Raw genomic sequence first — 25535 nt, forward strand, 5'->3', positions numbered from 1 at the left:
GTCAAAACTGTCAAAGTCAAGATACTTTTACTACCTAGGGAATTATGGCTATTTTAAAGGAATTTTACCATGTTCATATACGAAAGCAATTTTCTCGATAGCGCTGTACTATCAACTGTTGATCATTCTCTAAAGAAACAATGTTTGATCAACAGCCATGAACTTTTTACACATATGATTGTGTTTGTGTTAGTGAGAAACAAAAGTGGCTCCACGCTTTCGATACCATCAGTTCCGGGCCGAAATATCGCAAGTATTGTTGCTCTCTCGCTCTTCTTGTCCCAGTCATTCCCTATCCAAAAACTGTTAAACATATTACAAACAAATTGGATGCGTAATACCAAACAACCATATCATGCTAAATGTCATGTTTTTATATTCATTTTCCTTACGCTTGGTGGCATATCTGCGGTCGGAGATACAAAAAATATCCACTCAAAGTTCAAGTGATGTTAGCATGAAATATTTGAAAGAAAAAAGAGTACATTATGATTAGTTGACATGTTGCTAGCAGTCGCCAGTGATTCTCTGTCACATATGCCGTAACAGAAAGCATTCAAAACTGTTATTCAGCTGGCGTTTTATGGTATCGGACTTATTTTTGGCGATTTCGAAAATTTTTCAATATAAAAAGGTGGTTGTCTTCGCAAATCAAATTAGATTTTGAACACTGGAACCTAGCTCCATCGTCAAAAAAAACGATCATTTCAAATTTCCAATCGAATAACAGTCATTGCGCGATAGCTCCGTCTGGGGCGCTGTCATGCAATCACATACATATTTTGTGGTTCCCAATGTGACACGTGCACGTGCGCTAGCGCTTATGTCGAAAAACAAGTCTTGGCGCGATCACGGCAGCAGGTGGTACTAGTGTTACTATCGTAAAATACTGGTATCATACAAACGATGATTTTATTGATTGAAATTGAAATTGATTGAAATTTGTTCGGAGTGTTATGTCTGTTAGTCTGTGACAATATCATACGATTTTTCCAATAATTAAAAATGAAAATGCGGCGATGTTTATTTTTCATTTTATATAATATTTCAGACATTTCAGGAAGTATCCAAATGACAAAAGTTGAAAGTTCCTAGATTAAAAAGACACAATCAAACCTTAGGTAGTGCATTCGTAAAGAGGTTAGTGTTTTAACCACCCCTATGGCATCGCGCCATGTTTCAAGGGCTAACATCTCAACATATGCTTAAACGAGATAGCATATCACCGCATCTTTTCATTCATCTTTATCTTACTCAGAGGGGATTCACTGCTGTCAAATTTCATATATGTGTGCGTTATCGCAGATCAGCTCTGGTTCATGACGTTTGTTGGTCCGTGACGTTTGTAACTATGAACGATAATGAGGAAAAAATCACTACACAACACATTCATAAAAGTTTTCCGCGGTTTCTCGAGTTTTGATAAAAAAAACGTTCCAATCCTATAATATTTCACATCGATCAATTTCATAACCAAAAAGAACAAAAACCAAAACAAACACCATGTTGCCGAATATGTTGGTTACACGATGTTTGACAGATAGATCCCCCCTGATCTTACGGCTGACGACGGGCACAAATAGAGTTCCGATGAATGCGTAGGAACTTCGTATTCGCGACACTTTTGGAGGATCTGTCGCAGCGTGAATATTTCGTCTGATGTTGATAACTTCCTACAAAGCTTCTTTCTAGCAGTGAGAGACGACGAAAGATGATCTGGGAGAGCATTTGTAGGCTGCGTTGAGAATCGTGATCGCTCGGTAGTTCTCACATTCCAACTTGACGCTCTACTTGTATATTCCCTTCTTCCACTCCTACGGTAGCTGTTTTTTATCCTAGAAACAGACAAGAAGCTAACCTATCCGGGCCCAGCTGATTCTTGAGCTACTTGATGGCATACTTAACTTAACTTATCGTGGGGGTGGTATGCCTGCCTCAACCGCTGTGCTGACGAAGTTTCACAGGTGTTCATAATAGTGCTACTTCCACCTTTCGATCACCTAACATTCATCCGTCGAAATTCCTCAATCCTTATCTCGACACATTTCGGCTCGCGGCACAAAACCTGCGCGGGATGCATTCAGTTGGCTGTAGAACTTAAGCGTTTCTTGAGAACGATATAGCTGATCAATTCTTACACATCAGTACTTTTAGGCAGCGCTTTTTATCCGGGAGAAGATGGACCAGATGCCCTTTCCTGACTTAGGGGAGGAGGAGGGCGTCATAGTTGCTCATAAGGCGCTATGGCAGCCTACTCTAGCCATGACGTCATTGCTTCAGCATAGACTACCATGAGGCGCAATAGGCGACTCCTTCACTATAGACAAGGATAGCTGAGAGGGGGACCAACTTAACTAAAATGAATTCTACAGCAGGTGACAAGGAATTGACGGTAGAGAATGATGAGTTGTTTAACCCATTCACCGGAGGCGGGATCGCATGGTCTCCATCTATACCATCAGGTGCAGGGAAGGTTGGTACGCTTAACGCGACACCAACCGGAGATGGTAATGTTGATGCAGAGACGAGTATGCCTATGGCGTGCGCAAGCAGTAGATGAACCAGTTAAACAGCACAATCTAGCGTTTTAACGGAAATGCGCTACCGCTTTCAAATGCATGCAAACGGACGTGCTAACCTTCGCAGAGGTTTGCTCCGCAGAGAGAACAAGACCGTATCCGTGGAAAACGGCTCCCGCTAGCACCAAAGGACGGTTGATGATTTTAAACCCAGAGGCTGGCTCGTCAACTGGGCCAACTCGGTCCACGAAAAAGAAGGGTGAAGGTATGCGGCACAGCAGCTACTATACAAGCAGCATGCGAGTCGCAGCCTGACATTGTCATCTTATCGGATTCGTACCGCATCCCACCCGGAAACGGTAACTGGGTATCGGGCAAGTCTGGTAAGGCGGTCATACAGACGGCAGGTAGGTTCCCGGTGCAGGAAATTTTGTCTATCTCGAACAAGGGGTACGTAGTTTATCAAAGAGGACGGAGTATACTACTGCAGTTTCTATGCTCCGCCTCGTTGGTCTATCGAAAGGTTCACCCAGATGGTCGACCAAGTGTCAATGAAATTGACGGGCTGAACGCCGTCGGTTGTTGCAAGTGAATTTAACTCTTGGGTTAGCGAGTGGGGAGTCACTGTATGATTCCGAGGGGCCGGATCCTACTAGAAGCTTTGGCGAAGCTCAACTTGGATCTGGCTAACATCGGCGATAAGTGCGCCTATAGCAGACGTTCTGCAGCCCGGGACTGATCACGAACTGAAGGGTAGACGCCGGCCACACTAATGGCGACCACAAGTCGGTGTGCTATAATGTAGATTACAACGCGTGGCGGCTAGCGACAGATAGAACCAATACTGCAACCATCCGCGGCTGGAAAACATCGCACTTTGATGCTGATGTATTTGAGGAAGCAATTAGAAAAGAACACGAAGGCGGGGAGTCCCACCTGAATGCTGTTTAACTAATTGCTATACTATCGCAGGCGTGCGACGTCACTAAGCCTAGGAACCGGTATATTGGTGAACTGATGTGAGAGTGGACCATCGCAGAGCGTGCCTTCGTACGAGGCGGAGATTGCAGCGGGCGCGTACCGACATGCAAAGAGAGGTGCGTCGTACCGCATTCGCGTCTGCGCAAGCTACGCTCAAGAGAGAAAACAAAGCAAGCATACGAGCCTGCTTTGGGGGTGACACCTACAGGATAATAATGGATAAAGGGTAAAGGAGTGTTGGAACCGGCCGAACAATCACCAGCGATGATAGCGGGGATCATCGAGGGTAGTCCCTCCAAGTCCTTGGCCTCCGGTTGTCGAACCACCACAAACTGTAAGTGACGGTTGAGGCGGTAAGGGTTATGAATGAGGATCTCTTTGATATCGCAAACTCGTTGAAGACGAGCAAGCCGGCCATTCAAACGGCGATAAAGGTAGCCTCCGGGTTATTCAGGGCTTTGATGATTGTCTGGATGAGTGGAAGCAACAGAGGTTGGTTCTGCTGCCAGAGGCCGGGACACCGGCAGGCAAGGTACTCGAGAAGATTATGCCTCCAGTTGCACGTAAAATCGTTATCGTCATCGTTACATTCCAGGTGAGGCATGTGCAAGTTAATGATGCTAACATTGAAGAAACGGTCTCTAATCATCAACTTGTACATTCTGTTATCGATTGGCCACCACCCAATTACGCGCTTCTGCATTTCACCCAACATATAAAAAACGGTGTCCAGCTCGTGTGTTCTGTTGCAGCCCTGATAGGCCATCTCTTCTAACCGTTTCTGTACATGAGTACCGATACCCCTACAAAATACATTGCAGCGCTACAAGGTCGAACTTGTGGACCCTTAATAAGTCGAATAGAGTACAAGTACTTCCCTAAAATTAAGAACCTTGCGATTTCATGATCCGAGTTTGCAATCGTTAGTCTCGTTGTCTGGAGCTATGCCGATTGTTCTGGTACGTTTTTTACATTGTTTGCTTCATGTACTGATGGTTTTTAGTCTGGCTTGTAAGGTGAAATGTTGGTGGTTGTATATATGTGTTTATGTGGGTTTCGGTTACTAAAAGAGAACTCGAACCTCTCGAGTGTACGGTCGATTCAATAATGCTTTATTATTTCTATTTCTTAGCCTATACAGGCCGCACGATCGCAGATCGATACGTGACCTTTAATGCTGTGCTCAGCATAATCGCCGTCGCCCGTTCCTCGCGCGGGTGGCGTGATAGCGTTTATGCTGATCACAGTGTTTACACTACTTAAGTTTATATTACTTTCTTTTGCTTATCTTAAAAGGGGCCGTATCCACCACACGCCCTTTCTTAATGAATTTAAAAATTAGCCTTAAGTTCTAATTTTTAAATCTATATAATGTTTCAATTGAAATTAGGAATAAAACATATGAAGTGAAAATCCATAATACAAATTGAAATTGGTGGATAATAAAAAAAAAAAAATATAGTTTGAATTTATAATTATTACTCTAATATAATATATAATGATGGAGATACATATATATACATATACATACACATATATACATATATATATATATATATATATATATATATATATATATATATATATATATATATATATATATATATATATATATATATATATATATATATATATATATATATATTTTTTTTTTTTTGTTTCAGGTGGAGGGGAAATTTGCATCCAAACCCCTGAGGTGACCAACCTCAGGGAGTGTGGGGTTGGTTTGAATCAGTGACCGGACCCACTAAAACCCCTCCAGTCTCCAGCCCATAATACTCCCCGGGACCACCACTAGGTATTGCTTCGGGGAGCGGCTTTTGTGCTCTGTGCACCCTCTTGGTTCTATAGATCTCTTTGCTAACTTAGCTAACTAACCTGGAGACTGGCCGTTAGCTAACACTGGCGTGTCGGTGGTCAACCTGTCGCCTGTTTTGCAATTCTAAAACTATTTGAGAGGCGGCTGTACAAACCGCCCTCCAAATGTTTGGGTCTTTACACATCCTCCGAACTAGGTTGTCCGGAGTGGTGTCTGGCCCGCTCACTACCATCATGTCGCTCCGCGCATGCACAAAACGAGGGCACACGAAGAAGACATGCTCAGCAGTTTCTTCCGCATCCGCACACTCGGGACACATGGGGGACCCCGCATGCCCGAATCTGTGTAGATACTGCCTGAAGCAACCATGACCTGACAGAATCTGTGTCAAGTGGAAGTTAACTTCTCCATGGCGCCTCCCGACCCATCCGGATACGTCCGGAATAAGTCGATGCGTCCATCTACCCTTTGCGGAATTGGACCATTCCTGCTGCCATCTGATCATCGAGAATGACCTTCTGGTGCCTCGTATACCCCTTGTGTCACGTTGATCGAAGCATTCTACGTCCTCCTTAATGGCTATGCTGATAGGCATCATGCCGGACAGGACGCAGATTGCGTCGTATGACACTGTACGGTACGCGCTCACAACCCTCAGGCACATGAGCCTGTAGGTACTTTCCAGTTTTCGACGATGACTGTTGGTACCTAACGCTTTGGACCACGCTGGCCCACCATACCTAAGTATGGACGAAACCACGCTGGCAAGAAGTTTACGCTTGCTGCCATATACCGCTGAGCTATTGGACATCATTCGAGATAGTCCTGCAGCGGCCGTTGAAGCCCTCTTACAGGCATAGTCGACGTGACTCTTAAATGTGAGCTTATCGTCAACCATAACCCCCAAGAGCTTCAAGGAACGCCTTGAGGTAATGGTGCAGTCACCGACTCTGACCACCGCCTGTTGCTCTAATTTGCGGTTGTTCACAACCGTAACCTCCGTTTTATGGTGCGCTAACTCCAGTTTCCTAGAGTGCATCCAGTCTTCGACCTTGCGTATGCAGTGCGCGGCCGTCAACTCGACCTCTTCGATCGACTCGCCGTAGACCTCTAGCGTGATGTCGTCTGCGAAACCGACGATCACAACCCCTACAGGGAACTTTAGTTTCAACACCCCGTCATACATGACATTCCACAACACCGGGCCCAGGATGGAACCTTGCGGTACCCCTGCGGTGATTGGGACGCACTTCTGACCCTCCTCCGTGTTGTAAACTAGTACCCGATTCTGGAAATAATTTTCCAAAATCTTGTACAACGACCCCGGTACGTGGATGCTCCTAAGCGCGAGCGCTATGGAGTCCCAACTGGCGCTATTGAATGCATTCTTCACGTCAAGCGTGACGATTGCGCAATAGCGAATGCCCCAACTCTTACGCTGGAGTGCTACCTCTGCCGTCTTGGTGACAGAGAGAATAGCATCCAGCGTAAATCTACCTTTCCGGAAGCCGAACTGGTTACTTGCCAGACCGTTTACACCCTCTGTGTACTTCACCAGTCTGTTGAGGATAATCCTCTCAAGCACCTTGCCCGTAGTGTCCAGCAGACAGATAGGTCTGTATGCCGATGGGTCCCCTGGCGGTTTCCCAGCCTTCGGCAACAGCACCAATCTCTGTCGCTTCCACCTGTCCGGAAAGAGGCAGTCATCCAGGCATTTCTGAATGACTGCTCGAAATAGATCAGGGGCCACTTTCATGGCCGTCCTGATGGCCAAGTTCGGGATTCCATCCGGTCCCGGTGCCTTGCTCACCTTTAGGGAGTTGGCGATCACGATGAGTTCCTCATTCGTAACCCTTACCTCCTCCACAACCTCTGCACGGCTGCCGTCTCTCACGGATTGGATGCCCGGCAGGTTGGCCGACCATCCCTGGTCTGTGTCTGAGATACTGGAACGTCGGACGTGAGACTCAGCAACCGGAGGCCAAGGATTTGGCTCGTGTCGTGGAAAGAGTCCCTCGATGATACGCTCCAGCATCGCTGGTGATCGCTCTGCAGGCGCCAACACGCCTTTGGTCTTCGCCATTACGACTCTGTAGGCGTTGCCCCACGGATTCGTATTGGCACTCGCGCATAGCCTATCGAAGCAGGCCCTTTTGCTCGCCTTTATCGCACTTTTAAGCGCCGATCTTGCAGATCCGAATACTACACGGCGCTCTACCCTCTGTGCATCGGTACGTGCACGTTGCAACATCCGTCTTGCACGGAGGCACGCGCTACGGAGGTCCGCTATCGCGTCGGTCCACCAGTATACCGGTGACTTACCATTCCTAGGTTGGCGGGTCCTAGGCATGGTGGCGTCGCACGCCCGCGATAATGTGGCAACTAATTGGTCAGCACTCGGGCGGAGCCAACTGCCTCCCTCGCGCTCTCTTCTCATTGCTTCTGCAAATACCTCGGCATCGAAATGCGATGTCTTCCACCCGCGGACGGTCGGAGTATTGGCTCTACCCGTCGCCTGCCGCCTCACGTTCTGGACTACGCTATAGCAGACCGACTGGTGGTCACTATAGGTGTAGCCATCGTCTACCCTCCAGTTCACGATCAGTCCTGGGCTGGAGAACGTCACGTCGATGATCGACTCCGCACCATTTCTGCTGATTGTACACTTGGTTCCAACGTTGGCCAGATCTAGGTTGAGCTTTGCCAAAGCTTCCAACAAGATCTGACCCCTCCGGTTCGTGCGGCGGCTTCCCCACTCAACAGCCCAAGCGTTGAAGTCGCCCGCCACTACTAAGGGTGTTAGTCCCGTCAGCTCCATAGATAACAGATCGACCATCTGGGTGAACCTTTCGATAGACCAACGCGGCGGAGCATAACAACTGCAGTAGAACACTCCGTCCACCTTGGCAACCGCGTATCCTTCATTTGAGGTTGACACAACCTCCTGAACCGGGAACTTGCTGGTCGTGCATATGGCCGCCGTACTGGACTTATCTGCAACCCAATTACCGTTTCCGGGAGGAATGCAGTAGGGGTCCGATACGATTGCGATGTCCGACCGCGACTCAGACGCTGCTTGGTATAGCAGCTGCTGTGCCGCATAGCAATGGTTCAGGTTCAATTGTGTCACCCTCACGCCCGTGGTTTCGTGGCCGCCTTACCGGCTGGGCACCGTGGGCCTCCCATAAAGTGCTTGGCGTCCCGTTTTCCAGTACATACCAAGCACTTGGGAGGCTCCCCGCAGTCTTTAGCTTTATGGCCAGCACCACCACAACGCCTACATAACTGGCTCCTATCGGGCCCCTTGCAGGTCCAGGACTTGTGTCCTCCCTCGAAACACCTGAAGCAAACGTCCGGCTGCTGGAGTATGCTCAGGGGACATACTGACCAGCCAACCTTAAGTTTGGCTGTCTTCAGGGCCAGAGTTGCATCGGCCGATGCAAGCCGGAAAGTGGCCACCTGGGTCCCCGCTGGACCCTTTCGGAGGCGAATTACCTCAGTGGCTACTTCCACTCCGCACTTCTCCTTGAGGGCCTGTGAAATATCGCACCTCTCGGTGATTTCATCCAGGTTTTTGAGCTGGAGAGTCACCTCTGAGGTGAGTGCCCGAATTTGCACATCTTTCCCGAGGACCTGCTCGGCTACCGTCTTGTAGGCAGCGCCCTTGTTTTTAGCATCCTTACGGAGCTCAAGGATCATCTCGCCGGTGCGAGAACGACGGATGGTCCGCACATCCGCTCCCAGATCCTTGAGCTGGGTTTCGCCTCTCATTTTCTTCAAGACTTCGGAGTACTTGGACCCCTCCGTCTTGAGTATGAGGGCGTCGCCCCTGCTTCGCGCCTTCTTTCCCATTTTTGGACGATTTGTCGCCTTCTCGTCGTTGCGCTTGCTGTCTTTTTGGCGCTTCCTTCCTCCCACGGTAACCCAAGGGTTTCCCGTAGCTGCCACTTCGGCAGACTTTTCGGCGGACAAATATATATATATATATATATATATATATATATATATATATATATATATATATATATATATATATATATATATATATATATATATATATATATATATATATATATATATATATATATATATATATACATATACACATATACACACACACACACACGTACATATACATATATTAAAATCTGTATAAAAATGTTTTTGTATCAAATTTTTTTATATAAAATATTTCTGTATAAAATGTTTATGTATAAGAATAGCATTTATATAAAATATTCATGGAAATAATCATTATAAACTACTCTGGTTTCATCTTCTTATCTTTCTGAAAAACTGAATGTCCGTTATATTTTGTTTCTAATTTAGGTCCCTTTTCGGTCTTCACGAGGACCAATGTTCCTTTTGTAAAATTTGTGTCTTTGGCGTTTTGATTATATTTTGAAACTCTATCTGCCTTTACTTTGAGAAGATTCTCCCTAGCTTCTCTTTGAGAAACTTGTAGCTTGTATTTCAAAATACTCGTATAGTCGTCAATGTTATATATTGGGTCTGTTTGGTATTGTCCAGTTAGATTTGAAGGAAGGGTGCAAAGTCTTCCGAAAAGCAATTCGAACGGAGTCTTACCTGTTGCACTATGTACCGTTGTATTATAGGCAAATTTGTAAAACGGTATCCAGGCAGACCAACTTCCATAAGAGTTGTTCGTTTGTATACGTAGAAAATTTCCAAGAACTTTATGCGAATTTTCCAACGCTCCGATTGTTTGATGGTGGTAAGCTGTGGAATTCAGCTTATTCACCTGTAATAGTTTACATATTTTTTCAAATACAGTAGACATAAATTCGGTACCTCTATCTGTTAGAACCTGTGCTGGTACACCATAATTCAAAATGACATTTTCAACAAACGCTTTGGCCACGGCATCTGTTGTCTTGTCCATAATAGGTGTTGCGGTCACAAATTTCGTCAGATCACATTGAGTAGTCAGTATATACTGGTTACCTTCTGCGTCCGGCAATAATGGACCTACCATATCCAGGAATATTTTTTCGAAAGCTTGACTAGCTGTGCTTGTCAGCTGCATTGGTTGTTTAGTGTAATGGCTCTTGTTTCTCTGACAATGTGTACATCTCTTTATAAATGAAACAACATCGTTATCTAAGGTTTTCCAATGATATCGTTGTTTTATAGTATTAATTGTTCTCCTTATTCCTGCATGCCCTGCAGTTGGCAATACATGGAAATCGTTTATAATAATTTTTTGTTCATTTCTATCGTCTATTTGACGAGTATTTCTGCTTAATATAATTATAGGTGGCATGCCTTTTATATCGTGGACTTTTATTTGGTCCTTTAATTTTTTATTTTCAATCGTATTTTTAACGATTAGGCCTTTTATTTTGGTTTCTTTGATAAGATCCACTAATCGGTTCATTACTCCCCGTAGGTGAGTCAATGTCGTATTAGGGTCGATACAAATAATACCCTGCTCTAATTGAGCTTCTAGCGCTTCATTTTTCTTCATGGATCCAATTTTAATTTCAATATAATTATTCGGTGTATCAATCTTAACCGATGTATCAGACTGTATTTTCTGTTTCGCGGTTTGACTTCTGGTACAAATAAAAGCTGTACCTGCTGGTGTTAGAGCCTTAAGATCTTCGATCGAAATACGTGATAACGCGTCCGCTACTACGTTTTCCGAGCCCTTTTTGTATATAACGTCAAACTTATATTCCTCTAGAGCCAAACGGAACTTGGTTAATCGGCTTAAAGGATCATTTAGTGTAAATAAATAAACTAATGGGCGATGGTCTGTAAAAATTTCAAATTTTCTGCCATATAAATATGGTCTGAAATGGCGTATTGCCCATACGACGCCTAATAACTCCTTCTCGATAGTGCTGTAATTCAGTTCAGCTTTATTCAAAGCCCTACTCGCAAATGCGATGGGTCTAGTGTTTTGATTACTTAATACTGCTCCTAAAGCCTTTCCCGATGCATCTGTGTGCAAGGTAAAAATATTACTCTCCGAAAAATTCGGGTAATCGAGGACTGGTGGATTCATGAAACACTCCTTCAAGTATTGAAAGGATCGTTCACACTCCTCCGTCCATTCAAAATCTTCATTTTTTCGAGTTAATTTATTTGAAGGACTACAAAGTTTCGCAAAATCCTTAATGTGCTTACGGTAATAGTTCGCAAAAGCAACGAACCTTTTTACCTCATCTGCGCTTCGTGGACTACTCCATTGTTTTATTATTTCAATTTTTGAAGGATCGGGTTTTACTCCTTCTACAGATACCAAATGTCCTAAATACAACAATTCGGTTTTAAGAAAATTGCATTTTTGCGGATTGAGTTTTAAATTTGTTTTACGTAAACGTTCGAAAACATTTGAAAGGTTTCTATTGTGCTCTTCCAGAGTCTTTCCAAAAACAATAATATCATCTAAATAAACAAGACATCTCTCCATATTAAGGCCTGACATGGCTACGGTCATTAATCATGAAAATGTTGAAGGACTCACTTTTAATCCCATAGGAAGACGTTACATTTGATATTGTCCTCCGCTGGTACCAAAAGCGGTAATTGGTCTATCTTCTGGCTTCAGTTCACATTGGTAATATCCTTGTGAAAGATCCAAATGAGAAAAATATTTCGCTCCTGCTAGCGACTCAATCACTTCTTCTATGTTAGGAAGTGGAAACTTATCATCTTGCAATGCGTTATTCAATTTGCGGTAGTCTATGACCAACCTCCATTTTCTTTCATCCTGAGCTGATTTCTTGGGAACCAGTAATAAAGGACTATTCCACTCAGAAATAGCGTTCTCAATGATATTTTCGCTCAACATTTTGTCTACTTGTCTCTGGACTTCTTCCTTGTGAGCTTGTGGTAATTTATATGGTCTGGTATATACAGGATGTGTATCTGGCTTAACAGTAAGCGAGGGTTGATAAATTTTCGTCACTGTTAATTTGTCATCTTTCAAACAAAAAATGTCGTTATATTTTATGCACAATCTTTCTATCACTGGTCTGTCCTTGTCATGGATTTCAGTCAGTTTTAATTCTGATAAAAGTTCTTTCGTTCTAGCAACATTATATTTTGATGCACCGTCAATCTCAAGTATATCATAATTTTTCATAGGTTTTGCTTGAGGTTTTAAATTATCAACCTTCACAGCTTTATTTTTTATGTTCAGTATCCTAACAGGAATTTTTCCTTTTTCAGGTTTTACAATTGCTCCTGCAATGTATACTTGTGGTTGTATCTCCTGATTTAGAATAACCATTGATTCTGAGAAACAAGTTTCAACAAAAGTAATCACTTCAGTTCGTGGAGGAATTATGAAATTTTCCTCAAATCGGGGGATTCTTAGTGTCATTTTAGAATTTTCAAAATTTATCTTTGCTCCAAACTTTTTCAAAAAGTTGGTTCCAATTAAACCTATGACATTGGATGGTAGCTCATCCACAATGTGAAACGTAATCGGGTACATGTAGCCATTATATTCTGTAAAAGTATCTATTGTACCTAGTGTAGTGGTTACTCCATTTACACCACTTACTTCAATTATCCGTGATGTGTCAAGATATGAATTTAAATTTTTCGTTAAATGACGCTTATCGAGTAGACAGCATGAAGCTCCACTGTCCACTACTAAAAGAAAATTAGTGTTATCTATTTTGAAATTCAATCTTAGAACTCTCTCGCCGCTAAAATTACTCACGAAAAAACTCTCTTACATTTGCTTCTGCTCGGGGTTGTTGCTCTTGTGGTTCCTCCGCCACATTTGCATTTCGTCTCTGGGGATTATTATTATTGTTGAGGTTGTTGTTATTCCGAGGAGCATTGTTTCCATTGTTATTGTTGTTATTATTATTTTGGTAGTTATTATTAGGATAGTTATTATTAAGATTGTTGTGGTTATTGTTGAAGTTACGTCGATTGCTTCGATTATTATAATTGTATCCTTGATTGTTATTAAAATATCCAGGGTTGTGGTTATCGTAACCATGGTTGTTATTGCAATAACCTTGGTTATAATTTCGTTGATTATTGTTATTATGACGATAACCACGGTTATTATTATTGAATCTGCGGCCTCCTCTACGGCCTGGGTTTAGGTTACTAAAATGATTACTGAAATGGGGAACTCTGTTTCCCTGAGCCCAGAATGCTGGCTCCGTCGATGATTGAGGTTGAACCTCCAATGCATCAGAAATAGCCAAAGTCAAAGTCTTAAACCATTTATAAAGGTGTGTACGGCTATAGGCTCCACCACTTGCCTAGCGGAAGCTTCGGTAGTAAATGGGGGGCCTTTGGAAACCCATGCAGCTGCCAGTTTCGTGGCTAGTTTTTCAATTTCACTGCCAAATTCGGTAACAGTTCTACCACTCCTCTGCTTTAACGATCGCAATTCAGCCTCCACCGCTATGGGGGTGAGCTGGACAGCAAACTTCTCTTTAAGTGTGGCTTTCGCTACCGCAAGGGTTTGAACTCCTTCGAGGGATCCGCGTGCAGCGCCCACTAATCGAGATTTGAGAAAGGTAATAAAGCTGACTTCCGGTACTTCCGGGTCATCAGCTCGTAGGACATCCACGTTGTCCAACCAAGACTGGAGAGAAGCAGCATCCCCGTCGTATTTATCAACGACTCGGATAGCCACTCCCAAATCAATTTTATGAGCCATTGTGATCGTTTTTTGGCTTATTTCGCTTAAATTACTTTCTTTGTCGTCGTCTTCGTCTCCTATGTCTCTTGGGTCGTTTTCTGTTATCGTTAAATTTAAGTCTCCCTTTAACAAGGTCAAACACTCAATGGCTATTGTTTTTAATTTTTTTGTATCTTTTTCTAATGACAATATAGTCGGCGGTTCCTTCAGCGGTTACTGTTATCTGCTTGATTTCTCGTAATAGATCGTATACCGCTTTAATCTTTTTATGCCTAGTCGGCGCTGTCAAATTCTTAAATTTCTTTAAACTAGCTAGCAACTTGTTTAGAGTGTCACCAGCTTCGAAAATTTTTTCCATTTAGCATTAAAGCATAGGTTGTATGTTACGTAGTTATTTATTTATTTATATATATATATTTATATATATATCTCTTTCAGACAGGAATGGTCATAATAAGTATAGAGTGTTTTTGATACGAGGAAAATACATATATATATATATATATATATATATATATATATATATATATATATATATATATATATATATATATATATATATATATATATATATATATATATATATATATATCTACTTACACGTATACGTGGATTAGTGTTTTTATTTTTTTTTTCGTTGCTACTCCATAAGTAAAATAGAAAACTTATATTCTTGTTGTTACCTAAAAGGTATATTTTTAAATATTGCGAAGTTTTATTAAACAACTCACGATACTCTCCTTTAGTCTAAAACGAGTTGGTCCATTGTATATTTCAGTGATTTCCCATATTATTCCACAACAGCACTGTATCTATTTCATCGTATAGCGCTGCCAGAGCGTTGAAAGTTGTCGTTGGTGCGCTATATCCGATGGCTGCATTTGTAGCTAGGTGGTACAGGTGTTCCGAAAGTTTCAAGTATGCTTTGGCCTCTTCCGGCATAAATGATCGTTGTTTGATATGGTCGTACAAAGTGTCTCTTTATTGCGTAGATGATGACGGCAATATTGCACAAGGAATGCACTAGAAATTGCGGCTCTATGGGATTGTGGCCTCTTCTATTGGTGCATTTGGTCTTTTCTGGTTCATTCGAGGAACCTGGAATCTTCTGATCGCCTCATCGTTAACTTTACGTTGCACAATTCCACTGACTGATACTGCTCATTTTCTACTGCTCTTCGGGTTATTGTTCACTGTTTTGAACATTTTACATTTGTATATCTTTGTTGCACAATTTCAAACACTTCATAACTGGGTTCAGAGTTTTCAGTAAAGCGACGCCGAACCGATACACCATCATAGGATCGCCTCCTGGCAGGATCGCCATGAAATGTTGGTGGTTGTATATATGTGTTTATGTGGGTTTCGGTTACCAAAAGAGAACTCGAACCTCTCGAGTTGACGGTCGATTCAATAATGCTTTATTATTTCTATTTCTTAGCCTATACAGGCCGCACGATCGCAGATCGATACGTGACCTTTAATGCTGTGCTCAGCATAATCGCCGTCGCCCGTTCCTCGCGCGGGTGGCGTGATAGCGTTTATGCTGATCACAGTGTTTACACTACTTAAGTTTATATTACTTTCTTTTGCTTATCTTAAAAGGGGCCGTATCCACCACAAAGGCCTCCACCAAAACCCTGTCGCGCCGGAGGACCATCGTGATAGCGCTCTTTAGAGTCCCACACTGACACCATGACGTTGTTGAGCCGCCCCTAACATGGGAAACAGACGCTACAACGAGTCGCACCATCTTGGCGACTATAGTAATCATATACTTCGTGAATGCGTGAGAAAGAAACTTGTGAGGACTGGAGCTAGGTCGATCACTCCTTCCAGGTTGCCGACTCACCATTAAAATTTTAAAATCGAAATAGCTGCCAGAACGGTATTTAAAATTGTACATCCTTGACACACACCATAAAACATTCGTACTATGGGTTCCGCAAGGTATTCAAGGTTAATTTGATAATAAATCTTTCAGTGAATTTTATCTCGACAAGGGAATCGTTATTCGAGTTTAGTACTTGGTTGTAAAATAAATATACATTTTCCCCCCGGTTCTGTGATATTATTTCATGATTCTGTAGTTAGATTCGCACAAAACATTACGAACAGTGTTCCACTTCAATATACATCATATTTTTTATCACTTTGCTCCTGCAGTTTGTTATCGCTATATGATTCTTTGGGGTGTTTTGTGCTGCTTATTCTTTTATTTTATAAATAAATACACAAAAGTTCGGACGTCGTAAAGTATAATCTATAACGTTAATATCAACGGAATATGTAATGTATGCTCTTTTTGCAGCCGGCTTTAGTGCATTCCAACTGCTACGCTCGAGCAACGGAAAACTATTGATCTCACTTGGGGGCGTTTATGAAAGCAGCTCAACCTTCTCCACCGTTATCGGTTCTTACACGGATACTGTCATCAATAATATCGCTTTGTTCTTGAATCGTTACAACTTTGATGGTATCGATATTGACTGGCGTTATCCGGCCAGTCGAGGAGGCAGAGCGGTGGATAAGGTATCATGTGTCATGTTTATTTAACTAACGGGATGTTTAGAATTCTAATTACTGTGCGATTATTTACAGACCAATTTCCAGAAGTTTATTATACGACTGAGGGCCAGACTGAACATGATCAACAAGCTACTGGTCATTTCCGTTTCGCCGAATGAGAGCGTATTCACGGCGGCATACGATAGCACCACTCTCAGCTTGTAAGTAATTGAGCGTGCAGCGAGTAAATATTCATAGAGTAAATATGTTTTCGTCTTTGCATTGTAAATATTTGCTGAACGAATATCAAACGAATGGAGCGAATAATACTCATATTTAACGGGTATAAAAACCTGTTGAGCAATCCATTTTTGGGAACAGGTGAGATTTTTACTGTAGAGTTTACGATTACCGAGCAGATTATTGTTTCCGGTGCGTTGTAAACGTTTTGCAAGTCGCAAATACATACTTCACGTGTGACTAGCTCACGCAAGCTGCGAAAGCGGTGAACTTGTTCATTATCTGAAAGTGGAGATCTATTTTCAGCAAACAATACATAAATCACGAAATATGTTTGTGTGGTTACTGTCCAGTAAAATGATAGTGATAATTGTCTCACCTCAATCCCATTCATCGACTTTAGCTGTGTCTGTGTATCTGTGTATCTGTGTGTAAGGTTTTTTGACACATACAATGTGGTCATCGGATAAAATATCGGCTTAGTAACCATTCCAAACGAATATAAAAAAAAATAAAGTTTTATTTTACCAAAAGCAACATTTCCTTCATAACTCTGTGCTTAGAGATCGAGCGTTTGTTGCTTTGATACGTTACTTTAAATTTGTATTGATTTCAGACTTGTGTCTCAGGTTAATGGGTGAGATTTGATATTAAGCTGAAGAATGAGAAACATAACTTGTTTGCTTTCCGATTATCTATTAAACATAAAACAAATATTTTGCTTAAGTTTAAACATTCTTCAAAACAAAGGATCAACATCTAAACAATCTGTCTAAACCCATATCCATAAAATAGTTATCAATAATTAAAGCAAACAGTCAGAACTAAAAGTAAATGAGTTAGGTGAGTTAACGTTTGTTCTGTTTATAATACAGTTTTTATATGTAAAATGCAAAGGCTTCTGACCTTTGTTCTTTTTGCTGCTTGTCTTACTAGTCTGTACCTATATCATACAGCAACAATTAAGATTCTGAGCGTTTCCATCCAAGAACACGCAAAAATTTATACAACCGTTTTTGGTTTGAATGAAGCTTTGCATACGAATTTTCCGCTGGTGAAAAAAATTGCCAGACTCAAGAGTAATTTTCTGAAAAAGGCACAAGCATTTTAGCTTTACTCAAAGCATTGAAGTTACTATTTTTGGTTACACTGAAAACCTGTCTGAGAATGAATTATAATTATAAATATATATAAGGTCGTTTCACGAACGGATCACTAGAAATCGCGATGTCTAATTTTTTCAAATAAGTATTAAAAATTTCAAGAGTTTTACTCGGGAAGTTGATTATCCATTTTTTATTGAATTTTAGTAAGTTTTGAAGTTGTTATTTTCATTTGAAATTTAGGTCAATATTCTTTTTAAATAGACATATTTTTAAAACTATTGCATCGAATTTGATGAAATTTTCCCAGCACAGCACAGCAGTTGTAGTATATAGACGTTTTGCTTCTCAACCTACGTTGATTCGAAATCAGCGAACATTTTTTTGAATTAGCGCGGTAACGCGTGAAAAAGCTACTAACTAGCCGCAGGGGATTATGTACCTAACAGGAAAAAACCTGCCAAAACAACACCTTTGAACATGCCAAAACATACTTAAATCATTTATATCTCTAGGGATTTTCGATTTTCAGGTACCAATGAACTCAGAATGAATTTTGGTTTATTGGCAACATCTCAGCCTTGATAAAACTGCTCATATCATATACACTACCCGTCATAAGTTTGGAATCGCTTTACTGAGAATTGCAACACCCAGTTTGAATATTGCAACACCCCGAAAAGTTTAGCGTCACCTAAAATGGGCAGATTTATGTAACTCTATCTCTTGATTCTAGAAATCTAGAGTTGTGGTCTTGAGCAAAGTTGCTCAGGAGGTCAAGATCTTGTGAGTTGCAGAGAGTATAGTTCGGATTTCAACCACAACGCAGCGCTAGTGTGCATGTAGTTTTGAGTATTTCAAACGTTATTTAGCTCAATAATCCCACCATTTAGACAGTTGCGATTTTTACCAAAGTTGCTTGACAGATCAAGAGTTTCTGGTTGGCTAATGGTTTAGTTCGGAATTTCGCCTCAATGTGCTGCTAAAGTGCATAAAGTTTTTAGTGTTTTCAACTTTCTCTATCTTAAACTCTGTTTAGAAAGTTGCAATATTCAGTAACTCAGCGAATATTCTGAAAATAAATTATGCAATTCAAATTATTAGTTTTAATTTTCATTTAATTGATTTTTTCGTAATATTTTAATTTGAATTGTTTAATCAGAAATTAAATTTTTGTTCTCTCGAAATACCCTCCATTAGATTTAATTACTGCTCTGTAGACCCTGGGCATATGCCGAATCAGTTTTTCGAGCGTTTCCTCTGCAATATTTCCCCAAGTCTTCTGTAAGCACTCCCACCAATGGTTCACGTTTTGAGGTCGCATCTTCTTCACTTGACGGTCCTAGCGCCACATGGCGGGGTAATTCAGTACTAAATTGTAGCCTTCAGCCTCCTGAAGAAGTTTGCTGAATACCGCAACTTTCTATCAGGTCGGAATCGTGAGATTAGTTAGGTTCAAAATGCAACAAATTGTGTGCCCACTAGCGCCATATAGCGGTGAAATTTCACAATGAATTGGCCACCATACAGTAGCCTTCGACCTTCTGAACAAGTTTGCTGAAAACCACAACTTTCTAGGTTGTCAAAAACACGAGATATCCGCCTATTCCAGGTGATACTAAGCTTTTCTGGAGTTGTTGCAATATTCAAACTGGGTGTTGCAATACTCAGCGAAGCGAGTCCAAACTTATGACGGATACAGCGTTGCCAGGTATCCAGATTTAGCTGGATTATCCAGATTTTTGGACATGTATCCAGGTAAACAGCTTTGATGTCAAATTATCCAGATTTTTCATGGATGATCCAGATTTTATCCAGATTTTATTTTCTCTGTTCCGCAAAAAGGTCATCACTTCAATTTTGGCGCGAAATTTTGCAATTTTGTCACTTCAAATTTTGCGTACACCAAGACTTTTATCCGAAAAATTAACCTTTCACCCCACGAAATGACTGCCAGATTTTTTCCAGATTTTTATTTTGCCTTTTCCCGATTTTTTAAAAAATGACCTGGCAACGCTGGACGGATAGTGTAAGTAATCTAGCCGTTGCATACTGTTTCCAAAGCTGCAAAAACGAAATCAAAATTATTTTGACTCGAAAAAATTGCTTTTAAAGCCTTAGTGTCTTCAGCATAGTTGATCCATTAATTATTCTCCATTTTATAGAAATTGCATTTTTGTGATTATTCCACTGATCAGTGAGAAACGAATTTTACTTTTTTCATTTTTGCAAATAAAAATTCTCTTTGTTCGACAAAGTTGTAGCACATTCTGTAAAAAACAACTTTGTTGAAGACATTATACTTCTATCTACCTTTTTCAATGGACTTTTGTGGAGTTTTCTACAGGTGACAACCTTAAATTTTTTTTTTCAATATAACATTTTGTAGTGATTTCCTACAATTTTTCAATGTTCTATAATGTTGTTTGCGAGAATGAAACAAACAACTTCATCAAAAAAGTTTATTTTTTATCTCTTATATTTCTTTGGTTATTTGCGATATTTATTTAATATTTAATTTTTAAACAATGCTCTAATTCACTAACAGATATCTTCATAACTAGAGATGCACCGAATAATAGGGCTGGGAAAAAGTTATTTTTGAAAATTACCGAAAATTCGGATGATTGAATAATGATTTGAATTCGATCTTGTCTAGGGTAATTCACTTTAATTCAAGAGTAATTTGGTTTTTAATTTTTCTCGTTTAATCATCATGTTCTGTTGAATATTCGGCCGTCTGTTTGGCCGAATATTCGGCAGAATATTTAGTTAGTGAATTTGAATTGGCAAATAGAAGTATGGTGTCTTCGACAAAGATATTTCTTATAAAATGTGCAACAACTTTATCCAGAAAAAGGGATTTTTATATGCAAAACCGAGAAAAATAAAATTCGTTTCTCACTTTTAGGTAGATTAATCACAAAGTTCTAACTTTCACTAAATGGAGACTTATTAACAAAACAACTTTGCTGAAGACACTATGGCTCCAGAAGCATTTTTTTTAGTAAAACGTTATTAGTGTAAATGCATTATTTAAGTAAACATTGTCAATATCCAAAGAAATATGTGAGATGAAAATATACTTTCTTCAAAGAAATTGTTCATTTTGCTATAGCAAATAATATTGTAGAACATTGAAAAATTGTATAAAATCACTATAAAAAGTTAAATTGAAAACATTTGATTTTAGGGGTAGAGGAAATTCCACAAAAGTCCATTCAAATAGATAGATAGAAATATGATGTCTTCAACAAAGTTGTTTCTCTTAAAATGTTCTACAACTTTGCCGAACAAAGTGAATTTTTATATTCCAAAATGAGGATAATAAAATTTGTTTCTAACTGTTAAGTGAAACAATCAGAAAATTGCGACTTCTTTGACATGGAAAATAATTAATGGAACAACTTTCCTGAAGACACTGTGGCACAAAATAATTTCGATCACGTTTTAGCAGCTTTGGAAAAAGTGTGCGTTGAGTAATTGGATAAAATCAGGCTCTAGTATTACGATAACGTTAATCTGGGAAACTGTTTGTAAGTGTTATTTATGAGTATGGCGATTACCATTCGCCATTTTGAAATGATGACATATTACTTCATTTTGTTAAAATCCACTCACTCACTACTCATCAATTTGCTTTTAGTAAATTCAGTCCCCGTTTTTTTCAGATATGCAGATATGATAAATATTTTTGCGTTCAACTTCACCGACGTAACGGAAACAAAGACAGCAAATTTGGCTCCATTATTTTCAAATACGGCAAATCCGGTTAGCGTGGTAAGTATATAAGCACGGTTTTTATGATAACTTAATCTTATTGATATTAAAATATTTGAACCGTACTATTTTTTATATAATGCCCAAATTCTCAAAGGAAATCTTTAAAAGAACTGACATTGTTAGAATCATTTGGTTGCAATTAAAAAAAAACTATCATTTCATTTGAAAAGTTGTGTAATTATCTAATTGCCACTTCATATAACTTGAATTTATGTTTTATGAGTTGTTAATGATAACCCAGTTTTGTTAGGCTTTGCTCAAAAGTTTCAGGATTAATACAATAGGTTTCACGATTTGGTACGTACACTTATATAACGGCTTAAATAAGAAAAAAATAGGTGTCCACATTCTCCATAACAAATTACATCAATACGTATCATAAAGGATAAACTGTTCCCCAAATTCTTTTCTATCAAAAATTAATATTCAAGTATCTTCAATATAGTTGATTTATTATTTAAAAAAAAAAGACACCGACAACCACTTAACATTGGTAACGTCTCCGCCAACCACGCTCGGCGCCTGGGTTCGAATCCCACCGCCGACATAGGTGTCGATGGTTGTGAGGTGGCGTGATCCACTCACAACCAACCCAACTGGTCTAGATTCAACCCTAGCCGACACCGGGAGATTTTCTGAGGCGAAAAATCTCTGGGATCACGCCTTCCATCGCATGAGGAAGTAAAGCCGTTGGCGCCGGTCCGTTAATAAACGGGTCGTGAGTTAGGGTCCTGGGTGTGGAGTCGCCTCCCTGGGCGTCGGTGATTGGCCACAACAGTTAACACTTAACAAGCTGAGAAAAGGTCTCTTCAACTTTGTATCCTTTCGGATCATCTTCATTTAATTGCCTGTTCAGAGAAGCGTTCAAGAGCTCATACTGGCTGGATACCAATGTCTGCTTCGAAAATCTCGTTTAAATGAATGTTATTCACGGTTCTTTACTATTCAAATTGTTAACCTTTTCAAATGATTTCATAGCATATATGCAATACAAAAGCTTCCAGGCGCTATCGTGGCAATAATTAATCGAATGCATTGGATGATTATGCGGGAAACTTGTCTTTTGTTATTTTTCAGTGAAGTAGATAACGCAGATTCAATTGCTATTGAACGATAACAACACTAAATGTGTCCTGATTGGGCAAACACAAAACATGTTTCGCGGTTAATAGGGTTTCCACAATTGGTAATTAGCATTATATTCGCAGACAGTGTAATACCGTTTCATGTAGATTCAACAAAAATAAAATCAAAACTCCTCCCTAAATTCTATTGTCAACCACTGTTTCATAGAACTGGCCTTGTGGGTAGCTAGAAAAATCAGTGAACGCTATTATGCGTGCTATAAATATAACGCTTTTTTATTCAAGATCGAATGTACCCTGACAACCAGAATAAAACGATGTTCTTTTTTTTGTACGTATGATACTTGAAGTTAATGCTCCTTGGAGTGACATAAATAATGTTTCTTTCCCTACTGTGAGACGAACCATAGCGAACCTTTTTCCTTTTCATTTCCTGCATTTCGGTTCTCGTTCAGCGCTGATTTCGCGTGGAAGCTGGTGAATGTCATATGAAGTAAAGTTGATTTGCGTTCCACTTAGGCAATTGTAGTAAATACTGTCCTATGTTTAATTCTATATAATTTTTGTTTTCATTTTGTAGTGAAAATAGCATCTTAAATTCTTAGATTCTACGGTAATTTTGTTCACTTTAAATCATCAATGTTTTTTACTTATTCTTCAATATTTAAAAATCGAGTACAAGATTTTGAAAGCTTTTAAACGAACAATCAAACAAATTTAATTGATCTACCAGTATTGAACCTGTAATTTTAAACAGACAGTATAAAAATTGATACATTGAAGATTTGTCATCAAATCCTCCTCAATCCCGCCATCACAGGTTTTACCTAAAATACGTGTTTTTGAGCAAGTGCACCACCACCTTTGGAAAGCTGAGACAAAATCGCTTATGATTCATTCAAAAAAAATTATTGGCAAAAAATTCACCTCGCTATTCAGATTAGTTTCCGTCAATTAACTCAATTTTATCTTGATATAAGGTTGGATGAACCACCGGTTAGATTAACTCAATTTATGTGGAAAAATCAGGGGACTTCCAGAAAACTTTCAGATTACATTAACCTATAGAGGACCATGTTCCGAAAATCGCTCGAGTTTTCGCATAAATTAAGTTAATCTGACTGGTGTTCCTCTAAAGGAACTGGTCCACGCTAGGCAGCTCATCCCTAATATGCTGAGCTTGTGGTATGCGTATGATGGGGTCAGTCAGTATTCTTTGTTTACGGGTAATAATACACCTTACTTGATTTACCTTGTTGGCCGACGGACCGTTCATTGGTCTAGGGCCCTTCTCAGAAAGGGAGAGGCTCTCATACTCAGAAAGGAAGGGCTCTCATACAAATAAAACACAAACTTCTACATAGCTTGAGAACCAATTAGGCAAATGGAACCAAATTTGGAATGTGAGATTTTGAGAGTGCAATAAATGTTTATGTGATGATTTGACATCCCTTTTTGCTCTGAAAAAAAAAATAAACACATATTTCAAGTATTTTGACGTAGAACTACGTTTTTCTTTAGCCTACCACATAGGGATGTACATAGGGAAACTATTAACGAAAAGTGGACGAAAATTGTCCCTTTTTTAAATGCTTACAAATCGGTTTGTTTTCAACCGATTTCCTTCATTCTTGCAGCAATTGATTGGAAAATTATACACGCATCCACACAAATGTAGAAAAGTGTTGATTGATTATGCGAACCGTTGTACTATTGAAAATTGTCAAGCCTTGTTGAAACGAAAATTACGTCCTCTGATTGGTCGCTTGCTGCCTTTCCCTAAAAAGATCGACAGAATAGTATAACTAGTAAGCCGCAGCGTAGCGAATTGCGGAAGTAGCAGTAGCGGGTTGCGCCAGTACCAAATCACATCACATATCTAAGCAGCAGCGAGGTAGCACCAAACTTCTCGATTTCCCAGTTAAGGGCTTCGGCCTGTGCTGAATCCAAGAAAACACAATCTCTCGCGTTCGTCATATTTACTGAATGCGAGAACAGCTTTCATAGAGTTTGAATAGCAAAATGCCTTTCTCAAGGCAAATAATCAAGTAATTGAAGGTTGATAAATTTTGGCAATAACTCAATCATTCTGTGCTGGATCTTAGCAATAAAATTCTGTCGCGGTCACAAATTTACTCTTTATTTCTATCTAATCCTCCCTACTCACTGTTGGGGCAGCACAAAGGCTGCGATCAGCATAACCGATTTCGAGCAACAAACTGCCCTGTTCTGTTAGAACGCCTCAACAAAGGTGATTAATTCGACTTTACAGGAATAAATTGAAGTCGATTCAATCAATCAGCATAAACAGAATTTCGTCGTCTCCCAGCTGCTCAGTTTCAACACGCAACAGCGAGCAAACGAAATCGCTTGATGTTACAGACCGCAACACGATACGGGTTAAAATCGTTGCGTGTGTGAGAGCACCGTCGGTGTTTATTCGCTGGATACAAAAATCAAATGCGAATGGTGGAATAATTCGTCTAAAGAATATTTAAGAACTAGAAAACTGAACAGAAAGGCGTGGCCTATTTCGTAGCAACCTTCGGCTATAAGAGAGTGTTTCTGGCAAAATCAGTTACATTTTGACGTAAAATTACGTCTTACTTTAGTAGGGTGCCATTCCGAAAAATCGAAAATAGAGTGAAACGGCAGAATGAAAGATTTCAAATGCTTATAACTTTGTTACCACTGAACGGATTTTAGTCATTGATGTGTCGTTGGATAGAGAAAAAATTTCTCTAGTTTATAAAATCAATTCCTGAAACATTTTTGCATAGTAAGTGGTTTAGATTCATAACCATTTTGATAATAATTTAACCAATCGCGTGCCCGCAATGATGAAATCCATCC

General features: G+C 40.1%; 2 protein-coding genes across 8 annotated transcripts in view; one reads left to right on the forward strand and one right to left on the reverse strand.

Moving 5' to 3' along the window:
- The window catches only part of LOC129720753 (G-protein coupled receptor dmsr-1), a 263787-nt gene that overhangs the window by 40869 nt on the left and 197383 nt on the right, over positions 1-25535 (reverse strand). The window lies entirely within an intron of this gene.
- The window catches only part of LOC129720754 (chitotriosidase-1-like), a 43336-nt gene that overhangs the window by 790 nt on the left and 17011 nt on the right, over positions 1-25535 (forward strand). The window contains exons 3-5 of the mRNA XM_055672451.1: positions 16275-16495; positions 16565-16692; positions 21486-21594. Of these exons, the coding sequence (XP_055528426.1) occupies positions 16275-16495; positions 16565-16692; positions 21486-21594 (458 nt within the window). The remainder of the gene's footprint in view (positions 1-16274; positions 16496-16564; positions 16693-21485; positions 21595-25535) is intronic.

This window comes from Wyeomyia smithii, chromosome 2 (assembly GCF_029784165.1).
Source record: "Wyeomyia smithii strain HCP4-BCI-WySm-NY-G18 chromosome 2, ASM2978416v1, whole genome shotgun sequence".
NCBI classification, from domain to species: Eukaryota; Metazoa; Arthropoda; class Insecta; order Diptera; family Culicidae; genus Wyeomyia; species Wyeomyia smithii.